General features: G+C 46.3%; 2 protein-coding genes across 10 annotated transcripts in view; one reads left to right on the top strand and one right to left on the bottom strand.

The window, feature by feature from the left end:
• Positions 1–21,084, bottom strand: part of LOC132691609 (low-density lipoprotein receptor-related protein 2-like) — a 43,661-nt gene that overhangs the window by 6,059 nt on the left and 16,518 nt on the right. For 4 of the 5 annotated variants that reach the window (XM_060653121.3, XM_060653118.3, XM_060653124.3 and 1 more), the window contains 16 exons: positions 16,486–16,797; positions 15,653–15,865; positions 14,230–14,424; positions 13,227–13,442; positions 11,228–11,466; positions 9,558–9,687; positions 9,156–9,340; positions 7,716–7,902; positions 6,922–7,140; positions 6,344–6,527; positions 4,704–4,905; positions 4,453–4,617; positions 4,076–4,276; positions 2,070–2,619; positions 1,522–1,647; positions 308–418 (listed from right to left, as the gene is read on the bottom strand). In XM_060653121.3, coding sequence (XP_060509104.3) covers positions 308–418; positions 1,522–1,647; positions 2,070–2,619; positions 4,076–4,276; positions 4,453–4,617; positions 4,704–4,905; positions 6,344–6,527; positions 6,922–7,140; positions 7,716–7,902; positions 9,156–9,340; positions 9,558–9,687; positions 11,228–11,466; positions 13,227–13,442; positions 14,230–14,424; positions 15,653–15,865; positions 16,486–16,797 — 3,435 coding nt within the window. The remainder of the gene's footprint in view (positions 1–307; positions 419–1,521; positions 1,648–2,069; positions 2,620–4,075; positions 4,277–4,452; positions 4,618–4,703; positions 4,906–6,343; positions 6,528–6,921; positions 7,141–7,715; positions 7,903–9,155; positions 9,341–9,557; positions 9,688–11,227; positions 11,467–13,226; positions 13,443–14,229; positions 14,425–15,652; positions 15,866–16,485; positions 16,798–21,084) is intronic. The other variant, XM_060653125.3, reaches the window with a different exon arrangement.
• Positions 1–21,084, top strand: part of LOC144616102 (uncharacterized) — an 88,924-nt gene that overhangs the window by 63,732 nt on the left and 4,108 nt on the right. The gene's annotated exons all lie outside the window — the stretch shown is intronic.

Raw genomic sequence — 21,084 nt, 5'->3', positions numbered from 1 at the left:
AAAGACAATTCCCATTATACCACAGATGTAATTCCATCCACAAGAGAACCCAAGTATACCAAACCCCAGCCCAATATACTTACCACTGTGTTTTATCTCCTCAATAAGTAACAGGATTAGTTATATACCAGAACTGTACTGCATAGAACTTCATAAAGACAAGAGAGTTATGCAGATCCACAAGAATTTGCCAGAGAGGTAATTTAATGAGAAACACAGAGTTATTTCAAGGAGATATTGTGGGATGGAAGGTCCCCTTCGTGGGGGAAGCGCAGCAGGCTTCAGTGTTGTCATAATTTTTGCTTACCCTGTTGACTAAGTTTGCCGGAAACTTTTAAATCCACAATCTTCTGGTCTGTTTGGAACCACCGATTTTCAGAAAGTTCTGCCTTGCTGTACCAAACTTTAGTGATTTGGGCTGAAACGAAAGCCAGTGAAATATCATGAAGAAAAGCAAATTTTAATTTTTTTTTTTTAAGAAAAGCACATTTTACTTCTAAGACAACTTCCTGTGCAAAAGAAATTGCTCAGTATGGAAACTGTCACCCATCTGCATCAACTCCAGTTGAGTAACAAGAGTTTTACCAGAGAGAAAGGTGTTTTTCTAAATCTTGTTTCTGGGAAGAAATTTAAGATAAATAAAAACAGTTCTATGCCTTCTTCCAAAATAAAGTCAGGTGTAAGTTATGTTGAGCACATTCGTACACATCCTGATATACAAAGACAGAAAATTAGGACATGAGACATTTAAATATAGCCCATGCAAATAATGGGTAATGATTTTAAACATTGTTCTAAAACATTTCTGAAAACGGTTTTCTGCGATAAGCATCACCAGGGGATCTTACAACAGAAAGCAAAGATCTCACTACATACCTAATAAATTAGCATCTCTGGGGTAGGATCTGACAACTTGTTTTTGCAGTTGTGATGTGGCCAGCCCAAGTGGTCAATGGACCAGCATTTGGAAATTATAAAAGAGACAGCTTTTAAATAGCGTTTTCCAGTTTTACCAAATCTGGATGCTAGCCAGAAACGACATACTAGAACACTGTGGTTTAGGACAATCGCTTTAAATTCTAGAAATTCCCTGCAAGTACAGAATGTTCTGTAATTCGCTTAGTACCTCCATGCATATTTAGTCAAGTGAGTCATGTACTGTCCTCATTTTACAGGTAAGGTGTTGTAGCTACCAAGCAGCATAGCAGTTATACTACCTGGTTCCAATTCCTGGCCCAGTTCTCTCTGTACCATATCACAATGTCCTCTAAGGCAGAGAGCTTTTAATGAAAGCCGGAAATTTCAGGTAGAACAGGATTAAGCCTGTTCGTATATGAAGAATAATATTTTTTCACATAAAAGCTTCCCCAAGTCATAGAATCTCTGTTACATATACATGTTAGATTAGAGAAGTTGCTTAACTATTCTTCCAGAAGAAAGACCCTACCAAAGATCAATGCTAAGCATTAACAGATTTGCTTTAGAGATCCAGGAGTAAATTCAGATTACAAAGACACCCACCATCATCAACTGTTGTCCAGAACATCATGCCTTGGCCATATGTAAAGAGGTTAAGGCCCTCAATTCCTCTGCGGTCTACTCTGTATCTAGAGCCATCTTGTTGAATACTTTCTATGAGTCCTCTCCCTAGAAAGAGAGGCTTAGTTAATCTCACTTAGCCTAAACAACCATACTCTATCCTGTAGCTCTTTGGGTCTTGTCCTGCCTCCCCTCCAGGAGGATATGATCTACCATGCATTTTCTGAAGGACCGCTCTCCTTCATTCACTCCAACAGAGATACACCACGATTTGCTCGTGCACATTTGTTAAGTTCTTGATTTTATTCCTTCACAAAGGGGCAACTGCATGATTCTGGGGCCTATTACTTTCTACTCAGAATGGGGAATCATTGTGTTTGTTTGGAAGGTGGTACAGAATATATAAACTCAGACCTAAATGCTATTTGAAGGTCCTCATGCCTGAAGACCAGAAAGCAGGACATCACTATTTCACTCTGGCCAAAGAGTCCTTCGGACTCACATTTAGGGCATAGGTTATAATTGCTTACCAGTGTCGGCCCAGTACACTCGGGCCCCCGAATCCGAAAAGGTCAGGCCTGCAGGGACCTGGGATTTCTGCCACAGCACCTTCCTCCTGCTGCCGTCCATGGAGGCACATTCAATGCTGGACCCACGCCCACCATCCTCCTGGGAACCCAGGTCCACAAAGCACATGACTGCAGAGGGTGGGTGGAGCACAACAGAGGCAGGATGGTAGAGGTTTTCACTGAACAGGACAGTGGGACACTGACCTTCTGAGGAAGCCACATTGATGTGGGGATTCTCACTGTCAATCCAATATATGTTTCCACTCAACCAGTCCACAGCAAAGTCGATCACGGTCCCTTCCACGGATAGGATTTTCCTCCAAGAGAGTTTTCCAGATTCTTTGAGCCTCAGTAGCCTGATATCACCATTATCCAACTCTGAAAGGTAGAGAGCCTTTTCTTGGACTAGGTAGTCCAAGGATGCAAGCTGGTTCACAGTGGCAAAGGGAAGTATCCTATGTTCTGGTAAAGTTGGCTGTCCTAGTAACGCTTCTAGATTTTTCAGATAAATCTGTGGGGAAAAAATTAGGTGGATGGCACCAGCTGAATCTAGTGTCATTCTTCACCTTGATTTTGCATTAACGTCACGCTGCTTGGAACATATGAGAGTTTGAACTTATCTTCTAAAAACCGATAGCAGTTATTTTTCGCCCTTCATGGAGCTTTAAGCACTTAAAAGTCCTTGAATCCATGGGTTTTAAAGAGGTACTCCTTCATTAAATGCCCTCCCCTTTATTTTGTAAATTTTTGAACTATAATTGACCTGTGACATTTGTGTAAGTTTAAGGTGTCCAAGGTGTTGATTTGATACATTTATATATGAAAGGCCCTCTCCATTAAATGAGACTCCACTATTAATATCTTACTGAAACTGAAGTCAATCTTTCACCCCAACATTTTTCATTTTCATCAGCTTCTTTGAGAGAGAGACAAAGAGTATGTGTGTGCACACACACAAGGGGCAGAGAGAGACAGAGAGAATCCCAAGCAGGCTCCACGCTACCAGTGTAGAGCTTCTTGTGGGGCTCGATCTTGTTACAAACCGTGAGATCATGACCTGAGTCAAAATCAAGAATCCGATGCTTAACCAACTGAGCCACTCAGGCACCCCTCAACATTTGTCACTTTAAAGTACCAAAGCTGACAAATCGTCTCTATAGGACAGAAGTTAGAAGTGACTTGTTTGTTGGTACCTCCTATGATTTAAGAAAAGTTCCCTCACAAAATGTACTCCCCCACCTGCTCACCCTCCCCCACCAGGCTAGAACCCAGCTGAGCTGCTTGTATTTAGAATTATTCCACACCACCAGTGAGATGCTTGGACAACTAAACGAGATTAATCCCACTCTCAGATCCCTCACCTGTGTTCTGATGTGCTATTTCTTAAGAAGTGGTCTTCATTTCATAGCCTCTTTATTTTGGTCTTTATTTTGGTCATGATAGCTCCCAACACACAGTGAATGCTAGAATTTAAATTGTATTTGAAGAATATCCCAAGGCGGTGGGGGTCGTGCCTGACTGGCTTGGTTGGTAGAGCATGTGACTCTTGATCTCAGGGTTGTGAGTTTGAGCCCCAGATGAAGTGCAGAGACTAAAGAATAAAAAATTTAGGGGAGCCTGGATGATTCAGTCGGTTAAGCATCCAACTTTGGCTCAGGACATGATCTCGCAGTTCATGAGTTCAAGTCCCACAATGGGGCTCTGTGCTGACAGCTCAGAGCCTGGAGCCTGCTTCGATTCTGTGTCTCCCTCTCTCTCTCCCCCTCCCCTGCTTGTGCTCTCTCTGTCTTTCTCTCTCTCAGAAATAAACAAACACTAAATAAAAAAAGAAAAAAAATTAGAAAAAAAAAAGAACATTCCAAGGGCAAGGGCCCCTACTATGTATAACTGTGCGTGGGGAATGCAAATTACTCGGTCTGAAATGGACTGCGGCCCAGGCCCAGACACGTAAGGCTGTGGAACAGTACCTGCATGATAACTGTGGGCAACACAAGGAACATAAATGCAGACTCCTCGAGTGGAACGCAGGTGGTGCCATCGTCTGCGAGCAGGAGTCCAACTGGGCAACGACAGCTTCCCTTGGGGCGTGGGCTCAGAAGGCACAAGTGAGAACATCCAGCGTCCAGACAAGGATTGGTAGACTTGGGCTGGAGCACTTCATGCATGATCTGGAAGAAAGCAGCCAGATGTTACTACGCATCACCGAATCCTTACAAATAGCTAATGGGTAAATCTTGCTTTCTAATCATGACAGAAGGATGTCACTAGTTTGCACTTGGGAAGTTCATACATATGGCCTTTTTAGGGAGACTGAGGGGCAAACTTTGAAGAGTACACTGTAGACCTTGAGTCCGTACGGCTGTTCAGAACGCTTGATGAGGACAGCCCTGTCCTTGCCTGTTGTCTTCTTCATGCGTTGTACGGTTCTCGTCTTCATCTCAGACCAGAAGACTTCATCTTCAAACACAGCGACCGAAAAGGGGCTCTTGATTCGAGTTAGCTGCAGCATCTAAAATGGTGGCGATGAGGTTTCTGGGATGAGTTTTATACAAGGCATAAGACATTACACACAGCCTAATACCAAGGGACACTTACAGTAATACCAGTGCCATCTAGATTAGCAGAGCCAATACAGTGAAATTTGTCATCGGACCAGAATATCTTCCAGCTAAACTGGTCAAGCGCTATGCTGGTTGGCGAGCCAAGACCTTGATTGATGAGTACTTTTCTGCTGCTACCATCCATCCCAGCTTGTTCTATTTGAGGTTCTCCTCCAATTTCAGACCAGTACATTAACCTGTGCAGATGAAAGTCAGCTTTAAAGTATTACCTCACAGAAAATACTGATTCATTCCTTAAAATACTGATCTCTAGCCCAATTATTTTTTTTCCTCAAACTTGGTCTATTCCTTATGTGAAATTGTGAAGTGGTTGGGGCGCCTGGGTGGCTCAGTCGGTTGAGCGTCCGGCTTCGGCTCAGGTCACGATCTCACAGTTTGTGGGTTCGAGCCCCACATCAGGTTCTGTGCTGACAGTTCAGAGCCTGGAGCCTGCTTCGGATTCTGTCTCCCTCTCTCTCTGCCCCTCCCCAGTTCACGCTCTGTCTCTCTCTGTCTCTCAAAAATGAATAAATGTTGGGGCGCCTGGGTGGCTCAGTCGATTAAGTGTCCAACTTCAGCTCAGGTCATGATCTCACAGTTTGTGAGTTTGAGCCCCGCATCAGGCTCTGTGCTGACAGTTCAGAGCCTGGAGCCTGCTTTGGATTCTGTGTCTCCCTCTCTCTCTGCTCCTCCCCTGTTCATGCTCTGTCTCTCTCTCCTTCAAAAATAAATTAAAACATTTAAAAAATTAAAAAAAAAGAAATTATGAAGTGGTAAAAGAAAGTTTCCCTTGAAATTTTACAGTGCTTATTTAGTCATTACTTGGAGACAAAATATCATGACAGCTATAGAAGCAGCCAAGGAATACCTTAGTTCTGGGCCTGGAAAACAGCCAGGGAACCTGCCGATCTTCTCTGGCCGAGAAAGTGGGCTAGTTCTATGGGAAGATGTGTGCCTTAGACCTTATTCTTAGTCACAATTGAAGCCATTAGATGCATCAGGAACTATTGCCAATTTCCTGAGGACCATGTTAACAGATTCCTGATTGAAGGTGTTGAAAGGGTGAGAAAAGCAGAGGGTCCCCGATATGGGTCACCTTTGGATCCTAAGTTTTGCTCTATCTTGTTCTTACATTTGATACACACATGGCCATCCCAGTGAAGGCTTGGCTCTGACAGATACAAAACGTGGTCTCTAAGTTCTTGGCCCTTTCCACAGAGAAAGGACTCTGGATGGAAGAACCTAGATTCAAGCCCAACACATAATTATTTCCTCCACTAATACCAAGCACATCAGTATAAATTAAACACTATCCCTAGTTCCATTCTCCTTCCTCCTGCCATTTAAAGCCATAAAATAATATACCTCTGAATGGAGCATTATTTTAGCAGAAGAAAGTATAGGTGGGCCAGCAAGTGAGCATACCTATATCTCACTTCACTGAAATAAAGGACTTTTACCAGAAACTTTTACGATTACCATGTGTATGGTTGACCCACATCACCATAAGATCTAAAGTCAAGTCAGATAGGTTTTTACTCACTCATTCTGTGTTGGGTGAACACAACCAAGGTAGAACTAAGGAGGAATGACAAACCTAAAGGACCTCACTGGCGTTGTGATCCCCGGACTCACCCGTTTAGGGGATCTAAAGCCAAAGACCGTGGTTGAGTCACATCATCATCCAGGACAATCGTGTGCTCAGATTTTCCTCTCCAGACAGCAGTCAGCCGAATTGCCAAAATCTGGCCAGCTGTCCCATCCACCCAGTACAGATTCCTCCCGATCCAGTCGACCACTATACAGTCTGACCTTATCCCTGAAGAGAGGAAGCCATTCAACATGTGAATTGAGGTTAAATTACAGCCTTTACTGGGTTTTGGCTCCTAGGCTTCAGGCTTGAATGTCATGTTAATTCATTTTCCTACGAGTACCTGCATCCCCATCAGAGCAATCTTTAAAATACTCCCAAGTTCTACTCCTAGAGGAAGATGGCCATTAGAAATAATGGCCTCTGGCTGACAGTTTGGCCCCCACTGTCTTCTGGGGTGACAACACATCTTTCCATATCCAGCCAATTAGCAGGCTTTGATCTCTTTTAGTGAAGAAGATTTAATGAAATCAGTGTTTAGAATGTTAATGGCCACTCATTTTATTTTTCACGCTATATGTAATTCACAAGGGCAGCATGAAGTCTGCGCAAAGGGACATACCTTTCACCATGGTCCCTTTCTTCTTGGTGTCCATACTTATCCACTTAATACTTTCCGTACCGACATCCGTCCAGAAGACCTTCTGCCCCACTAAGTCATAGTCAATAGAGAAAATCATCATGTTCTTGTCTACGGTTGCCAGAATATCTTCCTTCAAGCTCCTCAAGCCATAGAGGAGTAGGCTGAACTGAATTGCCACAAGCAGGATTGGTTCGGTACCTGCCAAATTAGAACGGCTTTCAGCACAGCCTTAAGGAGTTTGATTGCTGAACCCAGCATGGGCTAAGGAATAAGAGAACAAAGTCATCTTTGCCTTCTCACTGCCAGGCTGGGACACTAGCCAGCTGGTATGTAAGTAGTTCTCCCCTCGATGTTATTAAACTTGAGCTAATACCCACAATTCAAAGATACTCAGAAGAAAGGCATGGCTAGCGTAAACTGAAAACAATATTTCTAACTAAGGATTTGTGCATAGTGGGCAGGAACGAAGTGCCTATTGGAACTTTTGACACTCATTCTAACTTCAGGTAAGGCTGACCGGTGGTGACAGAAGCCGGAGTTGTGGTTCTGTTACAAGGATGCCTTATCTGTAGACACCTTCAGACTCTAACCCAACCTAAATGGCTACATATAAAAAGGGGGCTTGGGGACCGTGCTAGTCCTGCTCTGCAGACAGAAAGCAGGCAGGGGCATTTAGGACTTGAGAAAGGAGATTTGCACTCGTATTCCTGGAAAATTTAGAAGCTCAAAGCTCCTGATCCGGGGCTGAGGAGACGTCCCGGGCTCCAGTTTACCTGCTGCTTTACAGGTATGGCCATCAGGCTCCAGGGAGTAGCCAGGGTGACAGGCGCAGCCATAGGAGCCCTCGGTGTTGACACAGGTCTGACTGCAAGGCTGACCACCTGGCTTCTGGCACTCATCCACGTCCTTGCAGACTTGGCCGCTGCTCTCCAGCTCAAAGCCTCGCTCACAAGCACACACCTGAATGAGTTTCAAAAACATAAAGACTTCCTGAAGACATCGATACATAACATTGATGAAAAGGCCTCACCTTGCTATTAAAAGCACATGGTGATACACTCAATTTCAACAGCTGAAAACAAAAAAGTTCTTAGAACCAGCTTCATTTAAAATTTTAATGTTTATGTATTTATTCTTGGAAGAGAGAGAGGGAGGGAGAGGGAGAATATGAGCTGGGGAGGGGCAAAGAGAGAGGGAATCTCAAGCAGGCTCCACACTATCAGCACAGAGCCCAGAGCAGGGCTCGATCTTACAAACTGTGAGATCGTGACCAGAGCTGAGATGAAGAGTCCGACGCTTAATTAACTGAGCCACCCAGGTGCCCCAGAACCAACTTCATTTTAAGTATAGTCATTCTCGGGGCGCCTGGGTGGTTCAGTTGGTTGAGCATCCAACTTCTGCTCAGGTCATGATCTCACGGTTTGTGAGTTCGAGCCCTGCATCAGGCTCTGTGCTGACAGCTCGGAGCCTGGAGCCTGCTTCGGATTCTGTGTCTCCTTCTCTCTCTGCCCCTCCCCAACTTGTGTTCTGTCTCTCTGTCTCTCAAAAAATAAGTGTAAAAAAAATTTTTTTTAATATAGTCATTCTCTGTCTTATCAACCTTGCTGCACACCTCACACCCTTGCCACCACCATGGTTCCTGAATCAACAAAGGGGTCCAAGTTCAGTCCATGACGCCCTAGAACCCCAGTAGAATCAGTAAGAGGCATGGAGACTTAACTGGCAGACCGGCAGTCTGCCAACAGAGAGAGACATTACTATGATGGGACATCAGAATACCGTTTTCTTCTACTTGCCCATCAGAGTCAGGCAAGTTCATGATGTTCGGCCAACTACTAATGCCAGACCAGAGCACGGGCTGTGGCTCTCCTCAGTTTAATGGCAGGCCACATCCAGATACACACATGGAAGGGACTTCCTTCAAAACTTCTGCCCCAGTCCCACGTGTCCCCCTGAGCTCACAGCTCGCAGGCAGTGGAGTTTCTGCAGGCTGGGTGTTATGGTTCCAGGAGACACGACATGGGGAAGGAGCTCAACGGGATTCCCTAGGAGCTGGGAAGGACTCAGAGGACATCAGAGGATGGGTCGGGGCAGTTCTGCCACATGAGACTTAGAGCCTCCGGAGCAGTCAGGGACAGCCTGAGTGAGGACGTCACCCCCTTTCGCTAAACCAAGTCTATGGCTGCTGGAGAAGAGTAGCTGGACGAACTCACAGGCCCGTGCGGGGACTGGTAGCAGGCGTGGGAACACCGCGCTCGGCTGCATGCTGGCCACGCGCACTGTCCGCCTTCGTCGGAGCCGTCGGGACAGTGCTCCTTCCCGTCACACACCAGGCGGAGGTCGAGGCAGGCACGGGAGCCGCACTGGAACTCAGAACTCTGGCACTTCTCGGGGGGGCCTGGAGAGGAGGACTTTCTACTTTTATAGTCCACCCCCGACCCCCGAACACCCCTCCTGCAGCAACGACGTGCCATCAAGACGCCTCCATTCTGGAAAGGGGGTGGATGTCAGCACCCGCACCGCTTGCTTGTGGAGCTGGCTTCTCACGCCAAGAGGAGGCCGGCAGCCGGCACCCCTGAGGCCTCCCCCCGCTCAACCGGAGCCCCTGCACTTACACCCGGCCTCGTCACTGCCGTCCCTGCAGTCTCTCTGCCCGTCACAGCGCCACGCGTCAGGCACGCACCGCTCCCCGCTGGCACAGGACCACTGCCTGGAGCCACAGCGAAGCTCCTCAGGGTCACAGTCCTGCGGAGACAGTGGCTCCATCAGCGACACCTGCATTCAGAGCCCAGGAAGCTGTTCTCGGAGGGAGAACAGGCCTGGGTTACGAGGCAACGCTCAGGTCCCCTCAGCAATGAGGCCAGAGAAAGCCCCCAAACTCAGAGAGAAACGCTCTCAGTAGCCAGAGTTTAGGTGAGGAGTTCTAGGTAAACTGAACCTGGGTGGAAGTGGGAAGAAAGGTCTTCGTTTAAGAAACATAAGAATGGGAACACCTGGGTGGCTCAGCCGGTCAAGTGTCCGACTTCAGCTCAAGTCAAGATCTCTTGGTTCATGAATCTGAGCCCCTCGTCGGGCTCTGTGCTGACAGCTAAGAGCCTGGAGCCTGCTTCGGATTCTGTGTCTCCCACTCTCTCTGCCCCTCCCCTGCTCATGCTCTGTCTCTCTCTCAAATATAAACATCAAAAAAATTTTTAAGTAAAAGAAAGAAACATAAGAATGTGCTCTAGAAACTTTCTTTAGATTGTTTTACCATATCAAACCCACACCCTAGCATGTTAAAAGTTATAGCACCAATTTTCACCTAATCTTACTTGGACACTCAGATCTGGGACAAGAGGGGAGGGGACATCTGTACGCCTGCTGTAGCCCCGAACCTTCAGATGCATTCTCAGCCCCTCGGGTACCAGCAGCCACATCTTCCACACATTTGACAGATGAGGGAAAAAACACTCAGGAGTAAGTACTTTCTTAAGGTCCAACACGAGCCGTAGGATTCTAGCCAGGCTGCACCTCGCATACAACGTGGCAGCCTCAGTGCCCCTCATGGTGACACGTGAGCAGAGCTTCTGAGTGGGACCCTTAAGCCACAGCCATTAAGACCGAACATTTGAAAACCTACAATAAAAACCTCTTAAACATTTTTGTTTCAACAGGAGATCTTCTCACTTTGGACACTTCAATGTAGTTACGAGTAACTTTCTGAGCAGTAAGGAGGAGAGCCTTCTCTGTTCTTGTATTTTCTCAAGTTTTCTAGAGGGAAGCACGTATTCCTGTTGTGAGGAGAAATCTGTTCTTCTAAGCTGCTTTTTTTTTTAAATCTTTTTTAATGTTTATTTATTTTTGAGAGAGAGAAAGACAGAGCATGAGCAGGGGAGGGGCAGTGAGAGAGGGAGACACAGAATGTGAGGCAGGCTCCAGGCTCTGAGCTGTCAGCACAGAGTCCGACGAGGGGCTCAGATTCATGAACCAAGACATCTTGACTCGAGCCAAAGTCAGACACTTAACCGATTGAGCTACCCAGGCACCCCTAAGTTTTTTTTAATGTTTGTTTATTTGGGGTGGGTGAGGGGCAGACAGAAAGTGGCAGGGTGTGGGGGGGGGGGGGAGAGAAAGAGAGAGTCAATCCAAAGCAGGCTCCACGCTGTCAGCACAGAGCCCAACATGGGGCTCAAACTCACTAATGGTGAGATCATGATCTGAGCCAAAATTAAGAGTCTGACGCTTAACCGACTGAGCCACACAGGTGCCCCGAGGAGTCTGTTTTTTCTGAAGAAGGGTACACTACCTTCTCGTCGGTTCCATCTTCACAGTCTACGTCACGGTCACATAGCCACTCTGCCGACACACACTCCCCACTCCTCCGGCACCTCACCTCCCCTGACGGGCACCTCGGAGGCAAAGCAACAGGACAGCCCTCTTCGTCGGAGTGGTCCAGGCAGTCTTGATTGCCATCACAGCGCAGAAAATTAGATATGCACTGGCCGCTCTTGCATCGAAATTCAGGTGTGCTGCATTTTGCATGAACTGGAAAAGAGAACTTCAGGTAAGAACTCAGCCAGAGGTGGAAGCAGTTTGATGGCAAAAGAAATGGTCTGAAGACTCTTCAGTCTCCTGCTGTCACCTTGGGAACTAAACCCTGGCCCTCAAAGGTGGTTCGAGCAGTGTTAGGTCAGAAAAGGCCTACTAAGCTTGCCCGGAAAAATCCTGTCTTGGAGAACAAGGGCTAGAGGACAGGGATGGAGACATGTGGAAGGACACTGGGATAGGCTGGGGAGGAAGACTCTCCTGCAGGACCTTAATGTCATCCATGAAAAGAGAAAGTCTCTCACAACATCCAACATACCCTACATGTTCTGTTCATGGGCTCCATTCCTACAGACAGAAGTTGCTTGGTTCAAGAAAAAAGGTCAGATCCCAGGCAAAACCACAAATATGTATTGAAAAGTAAATGATACCTTGGATTCTTCCTCCTAATGTTCTTCTCATACGCACGAATACAGTCATATCATCTGGCTACCCAGTCACCTCCACATTCAAATCCATCATGGTACCTCGACCAGCTCCCTCTTCTGCCCACTTCAATTTCTCCAAAATCTCTCTTCTACCCTATTCCCACAAAATGATCAAGGTCTTTGGAACAAGTCATTGGGAAGACTAAAAAGAAAGATCGTGTACCCCACAAAAAAGAGGGGGAAGTGGTAACACCTATAGATGAGGATAGCCCACCACATGAGAAGACCTAGGATCAAAATTAAAATCTTCAAGGAGGGAGATTCTAGCTCAAGAAATGTGCTGTCAAGTAGACTGGTTTCCCACTAATGGGAATCTTGTCCCTCCAACTTGGAACCTTCCGTCCTAGTCTGTTCACTTTGTGGTAAGTACAGTCCATCTTTGTTATTTGCAGATTATTTGCACATTCGCCTACTTGCCAAAATTTGTAACACCCTTCCTAAATCTGTGCTCCCACACTTTTTTGGTCATCTGAGGATACACATACACAGGGCACCTGGACGGTTCAGCCGGTTAGATGTCCGACTCTTGGTTTCGACTCAGGTCACGATCTCGCGGTTTCACGGGCTCAAGACCAGCATCGGGCTCTGCACTGACAGCTCAGAGCCTGTTTGGGATTTTCTCTCTCCCTCTTCTCTGCCCCTCCCCCACTCACACAGTCTCTGTTTTTCTCAAAATAAATGAATAAACTTAAGGAAAAAAAGATGCACATATACAGCAGCAAAACATTTGTGTTGGCTAACGCACATTTCCAGTTGCGATCAAACAAGGCGGCGCTCTGCCTGCTTGTTTTGGTCCTTACACTGGAAACAAGTGTCCTTTCTGAAGTCTGTTTAGGGCCATACTTCCCACATTTTTGTATTTTTGGTGATTTTGCTGTTTAAATAGGCCCCCAAGTATAGTGCAGAAAGGCTGTCTAGCATTCATGAGTGCAAGAAGCCTTACAGAGAAAATATATGTATGAGATAAGCTTTGCTCAGGCATGAGTTAAAATGCTGTTGGCTCTGACTTCAGTGTTAATGAGTCAACAATATATTATCAAGTGGTCTCTAAACAGCAATACTCCTAAAACAAGGTTACACATGGATTGGTTGACAAAAATATTATCGCGATAGATTCTCTGAAACCTCACCCTGCATTTTTTTCTACGAGCAATGATGTGACACCTGCTTATTCAGTGTTTGTGGCAACTTTATAGAATATAACTATCACAGATAAGGAGAATCAACCGTAATGCATTTTCAAACACTCCAAGGGAGCCATATGGCACTTACTACATCCTTGTTCGTCTTTCCTGTCAGAACAGTCTGGGTTGCCATCACACAGCCAGCTCTTAGGGATACAGCGGGTCTTGTTGTCACAACGCAAAGAACAATCTTCAGTGGGCTCCCAGCAGTCCAGCTCATCGGACCCATCAGAGCACTGCTGAGCTCCGTCGCAGTGGTACTTCTCCTCAATGCACTGGTTTCTGTTCAGACACTGGAAGACTCCTAAAATGGAAAGGACCGGAGGCTCTCATCATATACTCAGTCATACTGAAGACTTAAAATTAGATTAACTCGGGGTGCCTGGGTGGCTCAGTCGGTTAAGCGCCAGACTCTCAATTTCGGCTCCTATCATCATCTCACGGTTTACGGGTTCGAGCAGGGCATCAGTCTCTGCGCTGACAGCATGGAGCCTGCTTGTGGTTCTCTCTGTCCTTTTCTCTCTGCCCCTCCCTTGCTCTTGTTCTTTCTCTCTCTCAAAATAAGTAAACATTTCAAAAAATAAATAATATAAAATTAGATGAACTCCCCCTCATCCTGGAGTTTGCATCCTATTTGTGTGAGCTTTAGAGCTTATCTAATCCATGAGCAAGCTTTAGTAAAGTACTCAGGCCAATTATATTAACAAGCTGAACTAAGTTGTTTCATAAGCGTTCATATTGGTTTGGTTACTTTAAAGACTTGTTGGGACACTCCAAATCTGTTACAAGTGGTCTATTTAGCTCACTTTATGGCTCAGCCTTTCTAAAGGCAAATCCTGGAACACTTATGCAAATATGAGGAAGCAAGGAAGCACCAGTTAAATTACAGCCAGTAGAACATTTGCCTTCAATGTGATAAAACGGATACTGGTAGAATCCACATTCTGACAGACTCTGACCTTTATTGATGACAATTTATCTAAGAAAGCCAAGCGTGATTAGAATATAAACATGGTACCTCATAGCATGTGCCCGGCCGGAGTGGCGTCATATGCCTGGCACAAAGGACTAGACAGGAGACCGTGACAAACCTGGTCTGTTGCAGAAGTGGGAACAGTTCCCTTCATCCGAGCCATCCTGACAGTCCCGTTTGCCATCGCAGAGGTACTCCTGAGAGACGCATTCCTCCCCGTTCTGACAGGGGACAGAGGATTGGGGGCAAAGCAGAGGGGGCGCCGGAAGAAGGGCGGGGGGGCCGTTTGTGGCTGCCCCTTCCAACTCAGGATCTAGAATAAACAGCTGCTTCAGGAAATCAGTCCCTAAGGTTTCAGCAACAGAGATGCGCTCCCATTGTCCCCCTCCTCCAAAACCACGTCACGGCGGGGTAGTGCCATTTCTCCACCTCATCGGGACAAGCAGGGAGATGGACTCAAAGCCTAGATCCTTAGATTAGATGCGCTGCGTTGGCCCATCGTCTAATGGCTTCAAATTTCGGCCAACTGTTTTCTCCTTTCAGGCCTACCGACTTTTTTTCACTGCCTGACGCCATATGCTAGGAATAAAAAATCAAGTTTCAACCAGACTTGTTCTGTCTGGCTCCCTGCTATAGCGTCTTGTGATCTGGGACAGGGAGCAGCATAATGTGGACACTCCCTTGTTGTGATGTTTCAGTTTCACTTCTAAAAGTTACCAGTTAGTACGTTCAACAACTAGCACAGCAACCCAACAGATCAGTTTGTAGGATAATCAAAGTTGGATTTTTACCAAAACGTTCACCTTGTCTTGGCACACTTTACTCCCTAAGAGATAGGTTCCTATGCCTCATGTTTCTCAGCCTTGAAAATCAGGCTAAACTAACCAATGAATCAAAAGGTAAGGCAGTTCAGACAGAAGAGGGAGAGGAGAGATCTCTATGGAGTGGGCACATCGAGGACAGAATGCCTCTGCCCTCCTTGTTTCTACCCTTCCTTTGGACTTCTGGCCACTCTTGCTGACAAAGCCCCCTGAATCCTGTGACAGGATTTCTTCTTTTTCTGCCGCAAGATCCAGGATCAGATTTTTGGGCTCCAGGCCAAAGGCATAGGTGAAGAGAGAAAGGTAAGCCAGCCTTAAGCAGGGCAATCTGAACTACAGGTACAGCTTCAACAGCAGGAAAGAACCGCTTCTCCTGGTACCCACAGCCCCAGAGCAGCTTTGCACAGGATGCTCCGCAAGATGTTGCTGCCTGGAGGAAGGGGGTTCCTTGGTAAAACCTGTCTGGGAAAGTGGTTTAGAACAAATTAAATGGATCTCTTTACGGCCAGAGGTTTATTACGCATTTGCTCGGGGTCTTGGGTCATTTAGCAAATTTTAAGAAACGTGTCAGCTTCTTACTCTTCCAGGATAGGGAAGTTAGGAGAAGGCCTGCTGACCTGTGGGTCGGGACAACTGCCAATATAAGATTCCTCTGAAAACACACTGACAAGAGGCAGGTAAAGTGGATTTCAGAGAATGACCCCACACAGGAAGACTCGCCTGAAACCTGCTGATTCTCTGCCAGGATGATCATTTTCCTTACGTCTGGCTCTTTCGACACGGAGAAGGGCTCCGGCATCCTCCTGTTCCACAGCAGGAGAGCTCCTCTGTGCACGGTCACCAGGTAGGGCTCGTGGGCCGCTATAATGCCGTCACTCCAGGCCTTGTTCAAAGCGTATGTTCTATTTTTTAGGAGGCTCAGACTTTGCAACCCTAAGGAAGAGTCAAGTTCTTACAAGCTGACGGAGAACATGCAACCTGTGACGGCAGGGGCAAGGGGGGTCATGGGCACCACTCAACTGAGGTTCAATGACCCCAACTGAAAATAAGTCCAAGGAAAGTGTTCAAAGCTCCAGGAAAGTGAGATCTGCCACATGGAAGCATCAGGTGTGATTTTACTGCCTCACATGCGGTCTGTGAACACGCTCAGGCGCCAGCTGCTGGAGATGGTTTCTGGGTGAGAGGACCGTCAACAGCCACGAGGCAGAGGCCGTATCTGGTGTCAAGTGTAGCTGAAGCATCTCTGCTCCATTTGCAATGGAAGTTGGGTTCTGTTACTTCCACTCACGGGAACAGAAACAGATTCTGGACAAAAAGCTATTAAGCATATTAGCTCTGAAGCTTACTACCTTTCAAGTCAAGAATCCAGACTTACAAATGGAACCAAGTGTGAGGTAAGTGACACGGGTCCCAGCTTTGCCTACGAGAGTCAGAATCTGAGCCTGGGTCTAGCCAGTTCTAAGAATGGCCGGAATCCTTGTGCTGAGACAAGATTCTCCCGCCACCTCCCGTCCCAAGCTTCTTCCAACTGTGCTGCTTGGTGTTGCACTTACCTGACCCTTTGGTAGTCCAGAGGATGCTAGACGAGCCAAGGTCTAAGGCCATATGGGTGTCGGCCGTCCAGGTGCCCATCCAGACTTCCTGTCTGCTTTTGCCATCAAGGGTCATACTTTGCAAATGTTTCCCACTCTCTACCCAGTAGATCACCCTCTTTGGCCAGTTGAGAAGAAGATGCAGTATAATGCTGCCTGTCCTGTAAAGGGTATGTGTGTCTGGGCCAGTAATGTTGGTCTTCTGAATAGCACTTCTGTCACAGGGCAGCCAGTACAAGTCCCCAGTGGATACATCCACATTTGCTGAGCAGACTGTAAGGAGGAGAAGGAACTTCCATTAGAAAGGACACTCAAATACACTCATGCATGGTCTTAAGTTTCGAGTTAAGGATGGACTCAACTGGAAACAATTAGGATGCAAAGACTGGTTCCTAACAAGCCTACATGGCTCATTCATCTGAGTCCCATCATACCTATCCTGGATCCAGCACCTTGTCTGTAGCACCAGCTCATGTGACCCTTACAACCAGCTGCTAAGGGAGAGATTCACCACCTTTCAGGAGTTAGAGATCTACGTGGCAACGCTGACACTTGAATGCAGGTCTGCAACTTTGGATTCACATCCCTCTTCATCGGTTAAGTATGAAAATCAATCAATTACATGTCAAGTGCCTAGGACTGAGATTGCTGCGGGAAAGCAGAGACTAAAGGGAAACCACAACGGTGGTATCAAAGGTCATTCGTGGGATGGACACATAGGGAGGTGACCCACAGCCAGAAGACACAGACATGATAGGCACCAAGTATATGAAAGCCACAAAGCGTTCGCTTCTAAGCGTGACCGCTGGGCACGACCCTACGAAGCACTCCCTGCTCCCATTCCGTTCACCATAGCCGGACAATTGGTCCGGGTCTAAGCTACATAGTACCTACTACTGGGCTGCAGTATAGCATAAAAGTTAGCAGTGTCAGGCTAGCGAGTCAGATCGCCTTGTTTGAAACACGTTCCAAAATAAGGTGCCCGTTAATTTTTGTGCCTCAGTTTCCACAAATGCATGGTAGGGACACTGCTTCTCTCAGTGTTGAGGATTAGAGTTAGTATGCATAAAGCTTAGGACAGTGTCCAGTATTTTATTATTTTTTTAAGGTATTTATTTTTGGGAGAGGGCAAGCAGGTGAGGGGCAGAGAGAGGAAGACAGAGGATCAGAAGCGGGCTCTGCACTGACAGGCTGACAGCAGCAAGCCAGATGTGGGGCTCGAACCGAAGAACAGTGAGATCATGACCTGAGTTGAAGTCAGATACTCAACCAACCGGACCATGCAGGTGCCCCACTGTGTCGGGTATTTTCTAGCGCTGTGCCGGAGCTAGTTTGCACGAGCCTGTAACCGCCAGTTGTTAAATTCAGGGATGCTGCAAATTTGCTGTCCGGTAAGGTCATTATTGAAACTAAATTACATAAGCCTGCTTGTATTTGAAACAAAACTAAAACACTCATCACTTATTTTCCCGTGTTTTGTTACTGCACACCGGGGTTAAGAGACATCACATTGGTAGCTTGAAATCTGGCACCGTGGGAGTATTTTCAAGCAGAGAAATTGGCAAACGCTGCACATCAGGGCTTTGTGTTAGGTTTTGTTTTCTAGTCCAGGGACTGACAAACAACGGCCCTTGGGCGGATTCCAGCCTGCAGTCTGTTTTCATAAAATTTGGTGGAGCACACCATGGTCATTCTACAGTACATGTTTTCGGCTGGTTGGGCATTCTACTGTTGTATCTTTTCAGATACAACTGGCCTTTCAGAGGAAGAGGTTGAAAACCCCTGGTCTGGGCTGAAGTAGCGGAGAAAGATGCTAATATTGCAAATTAAACTTACATGTGTCACATCTACAGCCATTACCTTTTAAATACCACAAAAATTGGGAAGATATTTTTCTAGTCCTTGAAAACTATTATCCAATTCCACACATAAGTCCTTTGTGTCAATAAACTAATTCCAATTAGTCTCCATTGCTACACTTTTCACTTGTTTATAGAAACACGTAGCAAACAACACTGCAGTAGGACTATATTCACTCAACGATGGCATCGACATCTTTGCCAAATCAGATAGCAATCAAGCATTTATTCACAGTTGGATTGTGTTAAATCTTGATTGAATTGCAACTATAAACTGCTTTTTTTATTCTGAGTTCTTGAATCTGTAGCCAATCTGAAAATCGTGTGGCTATATGAAATTTACAGTAAAGAATGTCGTCTATTTTATTATTTGTAAATAATGTCACATCCTTTATGCCAGTCAGCTTTATTAGAAACATATATAATATATATATGAACATATCCCCCAACCTCCAGAAAGCTGGTTCTTAATATAATATCCAGTGGTGTGCTGGGATATATATAAGAACTCAATTGTTAGGACTCCTGGGTGGCTCAGTCAGTTAAGCGTCCAACTTTGGCTCTGGTCATGATCTCAAGGTTCGTGAGTACAAGCCCCACGTCAGGCTCTGTGCTGACAGTTCAGAGCCTGGAACCTGCTTCAGATGCTGTGTCTCCCTCTCTCTCTCCCCCTCCCTGCTCACCCACTGTCTCTCAAAAATGAATAAACGTTAAAAAATTTTTTTAAAAAAAGAACTCAAATGTTAACTACCAGGAAGGTTGAGAAACAGACAAGGCATGGAACTGGGGCGTGATACCAGAATGGGGAAGCCAGTACCCACAGGCTTAACGTGTGTTAGTTTTTCCCACTTCCTGGGTGTTAGGGTAGGAGCATATCTTAATATTCCTCACGTTTTCTTTTCTTAAGTTTATTTATTTATATTTAGAGGGGGGAAGGAGAGGGGGCAGAGAGAGAGAGAGAGAGAGAGAGAGAGAGAATATCCCAAGGAGGCTCTGTGCTGTCGGGCACAGAGTCTGACGCAGGGCTCCCAGTCACAAACTGTGAGATCATGACCTGAGCCAAAATCAAGAGTTGGACACTGAACTGACTAAGCTACCCAGGCACCCTTATTCCTCATGTTTTCATGAGGAGAAACTGGCATAGAATTGTCCCCATGTTCCTTAAGTCTCACTCCAGGAAAGAAGGGACTTAAGGTTGGCCAGTTAGCAAGAACAGACTGGCCACACCCGGTCCAGCTTCGCTCTTCTCTGTCGGGCTCTGACGTCTGCACAGGAGATGCGCTCTCTCTGGCATGAGTTTCAAGTGGTGCCGTGCAGATTCAAGGTTGAGTGTCCAGTTGCCAGGACCACAGAATGTTCTTTGAGTGATTCTACATAGGTTCTTAAAGACACACACTCTTTCCTGAAAGAGGATTTGAAGCCCTCCCATTTTTTTTATTAGCAATCTCAACTGTATTTACCAGCTTTGCTTCTCAGTAGGACAGGATTAACGCATTCAAGAGAAAATACTGATGTTAGTATACTTTGATGTGAGGATAAGCTGGAAGCTGGGTTGTGAGGCGTCCTGGAGGTAACCAGCCCTTTCCCTGCTGTGAATGGCCTGCCTGGCTTTGTCAAGCTTTCAGCCATCATACACGAAAAACATACCCCTGTTCTCCAGATACATGTGGGGTTTCCCGACGCCAAGCAATTCTGCAACACGAGAACGTCCTACAATTCAGGGGCGCTTGGGGGTGTCTCAGTCGGTTGAGTGTCCGACTCTTGGTTTCGGCTCAGGTCACGATCTCACAGTTTTGTGGAATCAGGTCCCACATCGGGCTCTGTGCTGACAGTGTTGAGGAGCCTGCTTGAGATTCTCTTTCTCTCCCTCTCTCTCTGCCTCTCCCCCACCCACATTCTCTCAAAATATAAATAAACTTAAATTGTAAGACATTCTTAAAAAATGTTTTTAATTCAGTTCTGACACCATCTACCTGCAGTTGGCATCAGACCCCGCAGGGTAAGGGCTCCGTCCCAATACTGCCCCCACTTCTGATGCCAACCATAAGTACAGGTTGTCCCCGGACTCTGAGCCAATGGCCTTAAATCAGGGTTCCCACAACCCCCTCAAATTTGATCACTTGCCAAATGGCTCACAGAACTGAGGGAAACACACTTACTGGTTTAGCGCATACAGGATACAAATGAACAGCCAGGTGAAGAGATTCACAGGGCCACATCTGAAGGGCCCACAAGCAGGAGCTTCTGTTCCCATGGACCTGAGGTTTGCCTCCCTTCCGGCACACTGGTGGAGGCTTCATCACATAGACATGACTGAGCACCAATTCCATTTCCAGACCACCCTCCCCTCTCCGGAGAATGGGGAGTAGGGCTGAGAGGTCTAAGCTTCTGGTCATGGCTTGGTCTTTCTGGTTAACAGCCTCCCAGGGTCAGTGATAAGGGTTTTAAAGTTTTTCTGGCCCTAAGTCGTGGAAATGGACCTTAAATTCAATTTTGCATTGTTGGCTCATTCAAGCCAAAGCTATTCCTCTCGCCCAGGAAACCCCAAAGGACCTAGGAGCTCTGTGTCAGAGCTATCACTCAGGAGGTTACAAAGCTCTGTGCCAGTAACCAGGGTCAGATATGTGTATTTTTTTCCTATTATTTCAGAGCCACCTACCCCAAGGACTCAGTATTCCACACGAGAACCCAGCTCAAGTGA

The sequence above is a fragment of the Panthera onca genome, chromosome B1 (genome assembly GCF_046562875.1).
Source record: "Panthera onca isolate mPanOnc1 chromosome B1, mPanOnc1 haplotype 2, whole genome shotgun sequence".
NCBI classification, from domain to species: Eukaryota; Metazoa; Chordata; class Mammalia; order Carnivora; family Felidae; genus Panthera; species Panthera onca.
This window is presented reverse-complemented; position numbering and strand designations above follow the sequence as displayed.